Below are 12,031 nucleotides of genomic sequence, written 5' to 3'. Positions count from 1 at the left end.
ATTCCTAACATCCTATTTGCCTTACTAACTGCCGCTGCACACTGCGTGGATGTCTTCAGAGAACTATCCATTATAACTCCAAGATCCCTTTCCTGATCTGTCGTAGCTAAATTTGACCCCATCATGTAGTACGTGTAATTTGGGTTATTTTTTCCAACATGCATTACCTTACACTTACCCACATTAAATTTCATTTGCCATTTTGCTGCCCAATCACTCAGTTTGCTGAGATCTTTTTGTAGTTCTTCACAATCCCTTTTGCTTTTGACTGTCCTGAACAACTTGGTGTCATCTGCAAACTTTGCCACCTCACTGCTTACCTCATTTTCTAGATCATTGATGAACAAGTTGAACAGGATTGGTCCCAGGACTGACCCCTGGGGAACACCACTAGTTACCCTCCTCCATTGTGAAAATGTACCATTTATTCCCACCCTTTGTTTTCTGTCTTTTAACCAATTCCCGATCCATGAAAGGATCTTTCCTCCTATCCCACGACCACCTAATTTACATAAAAGCCTTTGGTGTGGGACCGTGTCAAAGGCTTTCTGGAAATCTAGGTATATTATGTCCACTGGGTGCCCCTTGTCTGCATGTTTATTAACCCCTTCAAAGAATTCTAATAGATTAGTTAGACACAACTTCCCTCTGCAGAAACCATGCTGACTTTTGCCCAACAATTCGTGCTCTTCTACGTGCCTTGCAATTTTATTCTTTACTAGTGTTTCTACTAATTTGCCTGGTACTGATGTTAAACTTATCGGTCTATAATTGCCAGGGTCTCCTCTAGAGCCTTTTTTAAATATTGGCGTTATATTGGCCGTCTTCCAGTCATTCGGTACCAAAGTGGATTTAAAGGATAGGTTACAAACCACTGTTAATAACTCCGCAATTTCACATTTGAGTTCTTTCAGAACCCTTGGGTGAATGCCGTCTGGTCCTGGAGACTTGTTACTATTCAGCTTATCAATTAACTCCAAAACCTCCTCTAATGTCACTTCAATCTGAGTGAGTTCCTCAGATTTGTCACCTAAAAAGGCTGGCTCAGATTTAGGAACCTCTGTAACATCCTCAGCCGTGAAGACTGAAGCAAAGAAATCATTTAATCGCTCCGCAATGGCACTGTCTTCCTTGATCACTCCTTTTATATCTTTATCGTCCAAGGGCCCCACTGCTTTTTTAGCGGGCTTCCTGCTCCTAATGTATTTAAAAAACATTTTACTATCGTTTTTTGAATTTTTGGCTAGCTGTTCCTCAAAATCTTTTTTGGCTTTTCTTACTACGTTATGACACTTAATTTGGGAGTGTTTATGTTCCTTTCTATTTTCCTCACTAGGATTTGACTTCCACTTTTTAAAAGCTGCCCTTTTCTCTCTCACTGCCTTTTTAACATGGCTGTTTAGCCATGGTGGTTCTTTGTTAGGTCTCTTACTGTGTTTTTTTATTTGGGGTATACATTTAAGTTGGGCCTCTAGTATGGTGTCTTTAAACAGTTTCCATGCAGCTTCCAGGGATTTTAGTTTAATTACTCTACCTTTTAGTTTCTGTTTAACTAGCTTCCTCATTTTAGTGTAATTCCCCTTTTTGAAATTAAATGCCAGAGTGTTTGACCGCTGCGGTGTTCTTCCCAACACAGGAATATTAAAAGTTATTATATTGTGGTCACTATTTCCAAGCGGTCCAGTAACAGTTACCTCTTGGACCAGATCCTGCGTTCCAGTCAAGACTAGATCGAGAATTGACTCTCCCCTTGTGGGTTCCTGTACTAGCTGCTCCAAGAAGCAGTCATTTAAGGCATCAAGAAATTTAATCTCCGAATCCCGTCCTGAGGTGACATGCACCCAATCAATATGGGGATAATTGAAATCTCCTATTATTACTGTGTTTTTTATTTTGATAGCCTCTCTAATCTCCCTTAACATTTCAGCATCACTATCACTGTCCTGGTTAGGTGGTCGGTAATATATTCCTAATGCCATATTCATATTAGAGGAATGAATTGTTATCCATAATGATTCTATGGAACATTTTGATTCCTTTAGGATTTTTACTTCATTTGATTCTATATTATCCTTCACATATAGTACCACTCCGCCACCCGCACGATCTGTTCTGTCTTTCCGATATAATTTATATCCCGGTATGATAGTGTCCCACTGATTGTCCTCATTCCACCATGTTTCTGAGATGCCTATTATGTCAACTTCCTCCTTTGATATGAGGTACTCCAGTTCTGCTACCTCAGAAGCGTAGTATCCTCTAGCATAAATGCAGATGATAATGTATCTGCTCAATTAGCCAAAGCCAGCGATGCCTTTGGAAAACTGACTTATGGAATGACCATGGTGTTAAACTGCTACCTTGGTATGGAGTTTATCAGGCAGTTGTTCTGAATATGCTGCTGTATGGCTCGGAGTCATGGATAATACATCACTACCATGTTTTGAAACTCCATCAGTTCCACATGCACTGTCTGAGGAAGATCGCCCACGTGAATTGGTGGGACAAAATTCTAACACTGAGGTTCTTAAGCTATGTGGTGTCATGGGTATGGAAACAATGCCTATGAACAGTTTTGCTGGATTAGTCAAGTTATGAGGATGGAAGATAAGTGGATAACAAAGATGGTCTTCTATGGCTAGCTTACTCATGGACAGCGTTCTATTGGTGGTCAGTATAAGGACTATAACACATTGAAAAGGCCAACGAAGTCATATGGCATATCTCCCAATGATCTCAAAATTCTGCCTCAGCACAGATAGTCATGGCAGCAAACCAGTATAACAGGATCTCAAATGCTTTACGCCACAAAATATCCAGGCATCACAGGGAAAGCATAGGATCTGAAGAAAACTGCCAACTACAGGCGTTATATGATTTTTTTTATGTGACATCTGTAATGGGCTCTACTAATCAAGGATTGGTTTAGTTGCTCGTCAACAGCCTGATAGAAGATGAGATCCATCGATCAATGGCTCAGTCCAGAGAGATCTTTGAGCTGGTGGAAATTCACAGCCCACATTTTGCTGTTCTCATGTGCAATTCCACAGAATCTTGAATTGTATCAGATCAAGATCGCTTCTAAGTTCTTCATATCCACAACTAATTCATCCCTATTAGTCAACATCCGATCAAAAATGGATTGCTCCCAGCTTCCTCATGTCCGGTACACATGTTAAGAACCTGCACGCACTGGGTCTCATGGATCACTTGGTAAGTTGCCCTCAGAGCCATCCCATGCACAACAAGCAGAAAAAGATACATTGGTACGCATGTCACACAGCTCTTCCAAGTTCACAGGGCACCTGGCACATGGCAGGAGCAGTGGTCACACCTCCCCAACTCACTGTGACGGTGGGAGCCAGGGCAGCCCAGCAGCCTGCTACACTCCATCAAGCCATCCTCTTCTGGCTGGCTGTGCTTAGCTTCATCATGGCAATGGGAAGCAAAGTGACTGGACCTCAGGGCATTCTGCTTCTCGCTGTGCAGAGAAGCCCAGCACAGCAGGGTGGAGAGGGTGGTGTGGCAGAGCAGAGCAGGCTTCCAGGCCACTCTGGATCCCACCCCATGCTGAACGTGCACTGCTGCTGCTCTGAACCAGGTCTTGTAACCTCTGGCTTTCACTGGTCATGGGAGGGGTGAGGGCAGGGCACAGGCACAGCTGGGCAGGGTTTGAGGAAAGGGATGGAGCAGGGGTGGGGCCTAACTTTGGCCTCACCCGTGGGGTCCTGAGAGGGTTGCTGCAGGCCCAGTGACCCCCTACGGACAGCCCTGTTTTGTTCATTCCATCTGATGCATCTGGTATTGGCCACTGTCAGAAGACAAAGGAACATGAAGACAGGGTTCTGACCTAGATGGTACGGTCATTTGGACATGCTCAGAATATCAGTTCCTACCAGCATTTCTGTTAGAATTCAATCCAACACTCCAACTTTTAAGATACCCTACAAAGCATCCTGTTCCAAATACACGTTAGCCAAAGGCACATAGTTCTATATTTTCTCAGTGCAAGACTTTTGTAAGGGTGTAGCCTTTTTCTGTACCCTAAGGCCTTCATCTGCAGGCAGACTGAAAGAGCAGCAGCCATTAGCTGTAAAGCAGAGTCACATACTCACATTCCATCTAAATTGCATTAAAATAGTGTTCTACCAGCCTCGTAAGAAAGACACCCAGTCCTAATGGCCCCCACTATGAACCAGATCTCAAGAAGGGTTCTATCTGGCAAGAAGCTCCTTATCAATAGTTGGGTCGCGGACTCCTCATTTTATGGTTATGGTCTTCACCTTCTTTTTATTTGTTTGTATCATCACTAGCTGGTTTTAATTGTTTCTATTTGCTTTACATGAATTGTGCTACGTAAATCAAGCAACTTGTTGGGGTATGACTGGTTAAGTAATTCAGTTACAGTATGTTATGGCTTCTTCCCCACTCTAGCAAAATAAATGCAGAAGTGGGGGTCAGCAAAAGTACCTCCAAAACCTTATCTACTAGGTTTTTGTATAAACTCTCCTCCCAAAATCCTAAAAACCCTTAGATTTTGGGGATAAAATTTGCTGCCACCACCCAAGTAATAACAAGGAAACCAGGGAGAGACTACTTGGGAAATTTTAACCCCAAAAGTAAAAAAACCGGGACACAAACATTAACCAATACCAGGTTAATAAAAAGAAAAAGAGAGAACTTTTATTATTACAACAATATTTATGTTGCAAGCATCATGACTAGGTGGAAGAGTCACAAAGTAAAACACATGGGGAGTCTCCACCATGGGCCTAGAACTTAAGCTACAAGGTGAGTAAAAGAACATTATTAAAAAGTGCACAGACATTAGATCCCACTTTCCAAACCATAAAACAATAAAGCCTAACAGATCTATTTAAACCATGGGTGTCCAACCTTTTGGCTTGCCTGGGCCGCACTGAGTGAAGAGGAATTGTCTTGGGCCGCATATAAAATATATAATATAGTTAATGTATATAAATCACATAATAATGTTAAAAGTTTACAATCTTGTGGGGCCGCATTACTAGCTGTCCAGGGCCGCATGCAGGCCGCGGGTTGGACACACCTGATTTAAACTTTACCCTACTTACAGAAGATTGGAGGGCCTGTTTTTGGAGGGAGATATTCTGTCTCTCTCTCCCTCATGGCTGGAAAGAGGAAAGCAAAAGACAGAGAACAGAAGAAGGAGGAGCCAAAATTTAATTCTTACCTACATTCCTATAGGCCAACCCCACCGGGCTCAGGAGGTTAACCCTTATACTCCTAGGCTGCTGGCTAAACCTCATAATCATAACACAGTATGTTACGATTGAAACAAAAAGCAGTCAAGTAGCACTTTAAAGACTAGCAAAATAGTCTATTGGGTGAACTTTCGTGGGACAGACCCACTTCTTCAGACCACAGCCAGACCAGAAAAGACTCAATATTTAAGGCACAGAGAACCAAAAACAGTAAGCAAGGACAAATCAGAAAAAGATAATCAAGGTGAGCAAATCAGAGAGTGGAGGGGTGGTGGGGGGGTGAGGTCAAGAATTAGATTAAGCCAAGTATGCAGACGAGCCCCTATAGTGACTGAGAAAGTTCCCGTCCCGGTTTAAACCATGTGTTAATGTGCCGAATTTGAATATAAAAGCCAGCTCAGCTGCTTCCCTTTGAAGAACGGTGCGAAAAGTCTTTTTCAGTAACAAACATACCTTTAGGTCATTGACAGAATGCCCCATTCCATTAAAATGTTGACTAACTGGTTTGTGGATCTGGAGTGTTTTGATGTCTGTTTTGTGCCCATTAACCCTTTGTCTAAGGGAGTTAGAAGTCTGTCCAATATACAAAGCATCTGGGCATTGTTGGCACATGATGGCATATATGATGTTACGACTGGTTAAGGTGTAGCTAAGCAGGACTCAAGTTTCACTATATAAACTGGGGTCCAAGGAGGAGACCAGGAGGAAAGGAAAAGAAGGAACAGAAATAATAAAAAGGAAAGACCTGGAAGAACAAATCACCTTCAAGTCACAGCCAAAGATCAGAGCTGCAAAGAATCCTCTACACAACCATGATGTGCAGCAAACAGAATCCAGATGAGACTGACCTAGCCCAACCAAAGGGGAAGTTTGCAGGCCTTGATCATGATTGGTTAGCAAGGCACTCTGTGCTAAGCATACGTATTTTGCTTGCTTGGAAACTGTTAATAAATAGAAAGTAAGAATATTACTGTGTAAGGCTCTTTCATTGGTAAAAGAACCTGAAAACCTATAGGAAGTTAGGCCCTGAGCCTTAGAAATCGAGCACAGGTAGATATTTAAATTCATAGTTATACCTTGACCACTAGGAATCGTGTAAAGGCATGTGCCCCCTAGAGTGTGGGACTGACAGACAATTTTGAGAAATAACACTTTCCACAACCAGAGAAAAATTGGGGCCCTACTGTTCCTTCACCCTAAGCATTCTTTGCAGTTCATCTTGGTAACTGAGACTGTACGTACTGATGATAATGCACAGCCATTGCCAAGTACCTCTTCAAAATGTACATTCCATTTAGTGAGATGCTCAGTTGGGTTCGTCAGCACATACCCCTCCTTATCCTGCACTGGCTGATTCACTGTATGCCGTAACCCAGCTAGTTTCTGTATGATGTCATACATCTCTTCCGTGTTTCCCCATCCTGCAGTCTGTTCCACTTGTTTTGCAAGGTTTTCCACAAAGTCCTTTTTAACTTCTCTGTTGGCTTCTGAATATAGTCTCTGAGCTTCTGCCTTGGCATCTCCTTTTGCTGTTGTTGACTGCTCCTTTTCTGTTCTTTCATTCTTTCACTTTTCTCAGAGTTTCTGCTGTGATCCATTCTTTGTGACAACTGCCTCAATGACTGGACTGAGCATCAACAAGGCAAAAACTACAACAACGAGGATCAACCAGTCCAACACCACCCCCATCACATTGGGAGGGGATGACCTGGAAGATGTGGAGCAGTTCTCCTACTTGGAGAGTGTTATGGGCATAGATTGAGGAACAGACAAGGATATTAATGCCAGGATAGGGAATGCAACAGCTGCATTCAAGCTTCTTCATGCCATATAGAGTTCACAAATAATATCTGCAAAGACAGAACTGTGACTCTTCAACACAAATGTCAAGAGTATGCTCTTGTATGGATGGAAGATCTGACGTACTAAAAAGTCTTCAAATCACAGGCTACAGACATTCATAAAAGTACATCTTTCCAATCAAATGGCAAGACTTTGTCACAAATGAGGAGCTTTATAACAGAGTAGGACAAGAACTACTTGACATCCAAATCAAGAGAAAAAAAAAGGATGGCTAGTCCACACTCTCAAAAAACATATGAGATCTGTATAAAACCATCATCCAGCATAATCTATCAAGATCTCACAAGGAAAATGCAAAAGAGTAAGACCTCAGACAACATGGAGATCTACTGAGACCAAAGGACAACAACTAGGGCACTCCTGGAGGCAGCTAGAAATTTTGTCTCGAGACAGAGTGAAGTGAAGGAGACTTGTTGATGACCTATGCTACACTTGGATTAAAAGGATTTAAGCTACACTTGGAGTATGAAGGTTTAAGTCAAGTCAGTCACGTCATTGCCAAGTACTTCAAAAGGAAACCAAAGCTCAGTGGGCCAAAGACAATGAGGCAGCATCAGCATCATTTCTCATTCACAAACGACAATATATGTAGCAAAACCATCCCCAGAACTGAAACAAAAGACAGACATTAAAATACTAGAACTTTTTTACTGCTGTAACATTCCCTTTTCTGTTACTAAGCATCCAACTTTTCAAGCAATGATCCACTGCCTAATGCCAGGCTGCAAGCTACACTGTCAAAAGGAAACAGGAAGGGAACTCTTGGATGGTGTTATTGACAGTTCAAGGGTGAAAGCCTGTAACAAATTACATGGAAAAGCAGTCACATTAATATTGGATGGCTGGAATAATATGGACAATGTCCCAGGGACAGCCAACAATCTGGGCATGGGGAAAACTGTGTTATATATCAGGAGCCTAGTAGAAGCCATTGGACAATTGGAAAGTACAGTGACACTAGGAAGACAAGTCAAGTCACTAACAAATGTGCTGTACAGTTGTGCTGTTAAGAGATACCTGACAAAGTATGAGATTCAATTTGGAACGATATCTCACCACTTCAGTTACGTAAGGATGTACATCAGACCAGTTAAATCTACTCAGACAAGTCCTTACATCAAGTGCTTTGATGAAACAACGTTGTGGCTTTACAAAAATATTTCCGTTATCGCCATCAGCCTGCAACCTGATTAACATCATGCCAGAGACCTTTCAAATCCCAATCTCCCAGTGATATGCCATGGAGCAAATAACATGCCTGGAAACATCTTCACCCCAGTATTTTAGGGCTGTCAGTGATCATAAGGCAGACCCAAAGGACAGAGCGGCAATATTCATATTAGACTGGATGATTTGGTGGTCTCTTGTGGTCTTAAAGACACTTGAGACTTGTGGGCACTTTCTGATCAACACAGGGAACATAAGAATGAAGAAGCAGTTGCCCTTAATAACCCAGTCTCAAGACCAGCACAGAGTAAGCCCAATGTCATGCAGCCCCCACCACTGTTCCTTCTCCAGGATTTACACCCCTGCCTCAACACAGACCACAGAGCCTGCCTGGGTTTTCCTTGTATTTAGATAGTGCCAGCAGAGCTTGTGCAACCAATAAAGTCTTACTGAATTGCATTAGACAAGCCCAGCCTCATCCCTCAGCAAGAGACTCACCTGGCTGGCATCACGCACTCCAGGAAGTCCATGGTGCTAATGGTCTTGCAGTCCTTGATGCCGTAGGCCCCAAGCCACTTGTGCACGGTGCTGAGCGTGACAAGAGATGGCTGGACAAGCACGCGCAACTCCTCCAATGACAGGAACTTTCCTGCAGCACATGGCAGTCAACAGAAAATTGGCCAGGATGTGTTGGCAGAGAGTGGAGAAGAGAGGTGGTCAGTTCTCTGCTTGAACAGTCTAGCACTCCTCACCACACAGGGAAACAACTCCACATATGAGCTCCTGGGCTCCCAGGGGTCAGCTGGATCACAGCAGTTTCACTCCTATATTCCCAGACCCTGTTCTTCACAGCACGAGCCAGAAGCAACAGCCTTGGCTGGGCAGAAATACACTCCCCAGGGCAGTGGAAGCTTTGTGCAAGTATGGCCACTCAGGAGAGAGTCAAAGGCTGCCCTGTTGACTAGCAGAGTGCCCGCAATTAGGGTTTTTGCTTCTGCTGGTGGGGCATATTTGCACATGCCTCAGTGCACATAAAAATGTATTCTGTAGATCAACAGAAAAAATCCACATTTGGATGGAAAAGGTTAGAGGGAACATTGGGGGCAGACACATAAGCAGCCTCTAGAACAGGAGCTGGCAACCAGAAGAGCAAGAAGAGCCATTTTTTTAGAAATGCAATTTAAAAAAAAACAGTAATGCAATAGCAGCAATGCATGTGAATGCGGGACAGTCCTTAATAAATAATGTCAAACCATACTTTTCGCAAGCTCTAGTTCATGGGTGTCCAACCTTTTGGCTTGCCTGGGCCGCACTGAGTGAAGAGGAATTGTCTTGGGCCGCATATAAAATATATAATATAGTTAATGTATATAAATCACATAATAATGTTAAAAGTTTACCATCTTGTGGGGCCGCATTACTAGCTGTTCAGGGCCGCATGCGGCCCACGGGCTGGACACGCCTGCTCTAGTTTAAAAACAATGCGCACACATATCCCACAATGCACTGCACATATTAAAGTGGGAATTCTCTAACATTTTGGGATGTTCATAATAGGGCTTTTAGGTGTTCCCCAAAGTATCAAACATAGTCAGGAGGGCTCTTTTTTTTTTTTTTTAAAAGCTTTGCAATTATAGTGTTGGGACCCACAAAGAAGTCCTTAAGGAGCCACAGGTTGCAGATCCCTGCTCTAGAAGACCCTTCAGGCCCAGCTCTTGGGGGAGGGAGGAAATTACCATACTGAGGTGAATCAGGATCTGAGACTCTTTCCACCAGCTTCGCCAGATGATCCACATTCTGCTGCCTAAGGGCAAAGGTCAACACAAGCTCATCCAAGGGGGAAACCCGTCCCCCATGGCTCCAGCCAGCAGGGATCCTAAGAGGAAGAGGGATGCTTCAGTGACTCAGGAAGACAGAGCAGGACCCAAACAGCATGAGCAGAACTAGTGCTAGGCACAAGTAGAGAAGCCCTATGGGGGTCCTATTCACTTTTTTCTAGATGTTGTGGGGGAGGCCAAAAATATTCTTGCTTAGGGCCCTCAGCTAGCAATGTTGAGAACGGGGAGATTCACAGTTACACTAGGAGATCCATGAACCCCTAAGCTGGGGAACAACTGCTCACCCTACACAAGACAGGAAGGCCTTCAGGCAGACAGAACCCAGCCCCAGGTGCTCAGTCCCCATTCCCAAGGCAGAACTTACTGGAGATTCTGGTCCTGCTCTGGGGTCCAGCCCAGAGCTAAGCACCACCAAGCCACAAGACTCACAGTGAAGGCAAGCAGGAACCTGCCTCTACAAGGACAGTGGACAACTTCAGCTGGAGCAGAGAACCCATTTCACCTCCTGCAGTTCCTTCCTCCTCCTTCTCTCATAAAGGGAAACTCCACCTAACAGACCCCTCAGCTCCTTCTCCCTCCTAGGAGACACTCCCCACACTTTCTCCTCCCCCCACCAGAGACCCCTCCCTTCACTGACTCCACACTTTCTACCACCTGCCCTCGCGAAGAAACCAGCTCCTTCCCGCACCTCAGAGCGCCCACCTACCAGACTCCTCATCTCCTTCTCCCTCCCCCAACCAGGGAGACCCCGCCATACTTCCCCTCCCCACACCGGAGAGACCCCCTCCCTGTCACTGACCCCCAGTGTCTCCCCCGACCCCACTGCGGAAACCAGTTTCTTGCCTCGCCTCGCCCCGCCCCGCCCCGCCTCTATTCCTGCTACACAAACCCGCCGTTCCTTCCCTTCCCCTCCCCTCCCCCGCGGGGGGAGCCCCCAAGCACGCGCACACGGACCCCCCGGAGACAGCTTCCCCCCACCCCGTTACCGCGCCCCGGCCATCCGGTCCCGGTCGCGGCCCCAGTGCCCAGACAGAGCCTGAATCTGAGTCACGTGCACAACCGGTCACATGAGCCCCTGGCTGCGCGCAAAGCCCGCCTGAGTCACATGACAAGGGCCAAAGGCCAGGGCGGGATCCGGCGGGGGTGGGGGGGAGCAGAGCGGAGAACAGGGCGCCGAGAGCCCAGAGGAAGGTTCGTCTGAGGGGCGGAGCTGGAGCATGGGGAGGGGGCGGCGGGGGAGAGCAGGCGGGGGAGGGGCGAGCACGGCGGTGTCCCTGTCCCTGTCCCTGTCCCTGTCCCGGGGGTAGAGCGGAGAACAGGGCGCCGAGAGCCCAGAGGAAGGTTCGTCTGAGGGGCGGGGGGCAGAGCTGGAGCATGGGGAGGGCAGGTAGGGTGGGGCGGGCACGGCGGTGTCCCTGTCCCTGTCCCTGTCCTTCCATGATATTCCAAGGATGCGCCTGAGGCAGCGCAAGTGGAAGACGTTCAGCCTCTTTTCCTGGCAGGCGTACAGGGTCCAAGTCTCGCTGCCATAAAGGAGGGTGCTGAGGATGCAGGCTCTGTAGACTTGCATTTTGGTGTGAGTGTACAGCTTGTTGTTATTCCACACTCTCTTGCTGAGTCTGGACAGAGTTGTGGCCGCTTTTCTGATCCTCCTATTTAGCTCAGTGTCCCAACGACAGGGTGTCAGTGATGGTGGACCCAACCTAAACGAACTCGTGGACGACCTCTAACGTATAGTTGTCAATGCTCATTGATGGGGATTCAGCAACATCTTGACCGAGTACATTTGTCCATGAATACCATGGAAGGACAGAGTGACCAACACCGCCGTCCTCGAGCAAGCTGGAATCCCAACCATGCACACCCTCCTCAGGCAGCGTCGGCTCCGCTGGCTTGGCCATGTCCACAGGATGAACGATG

The 12,031-nt window shown here is 45.8% G+C and overlaps 1 protein-coding gene across 2 annotated transcripts in view; it reads right to left on the bottom strand.

The window, feature by feature from the left end:
- Nucleotides 1-11,191, bottom strand: part of TPP1 (tripeptidyl peptidase 1) — a 47,255-nt gene extending 36,064 nt beyond the window's left edge. Inside the window, exons 1-4 of one of the 2 annotated variants that reach the window (XM_075009049.1) lie at nt 11,098-11,191; nt 10,476-10,565; nt 10,010-10,149; nt 8,772-8,922 (exon numbers count right to left, since the gene is read on the bottom strand). In XM_075009049.1, coding sequence (XP_074865150.1) covers nt 8,772-8,922; nt 10,010-10,149; nt 10,476-10,565; nt 11,098-11,111 — 395 coding nt within the window. In that variant the 5' untranslated portion in view covers nt 11,112-11,191. The remainder of the gene's footprint in view (nt 1-8,771; nt 8,923-10,009; nt 10,150-10,475; nt 10,566-11,097) is intronic. The other variant, XM_075009117.1, reaches the window with a different exon arrangement.
- Between the last annotated feature and the right edge of the window lie 840 nt (nt 11,192-12,031).

This window comes from Carettochelys insculpta, chromosome 1, assembly GCF_033958435.1.
Source record: "Carettochelys insculpta isolate YL-2023 chromosome 1, ASM3395843v1, whole genome shotgun sequence".
NCBI classification, from domain to species: Eukaryota; Metazoa; Chordata; order Testudines; family Carettochelyidae; genus Carettochelys; species Carettochelys insculpta.
This window is presented reverse-complemented; position numbering and strand designations above follow the sequence as displayed.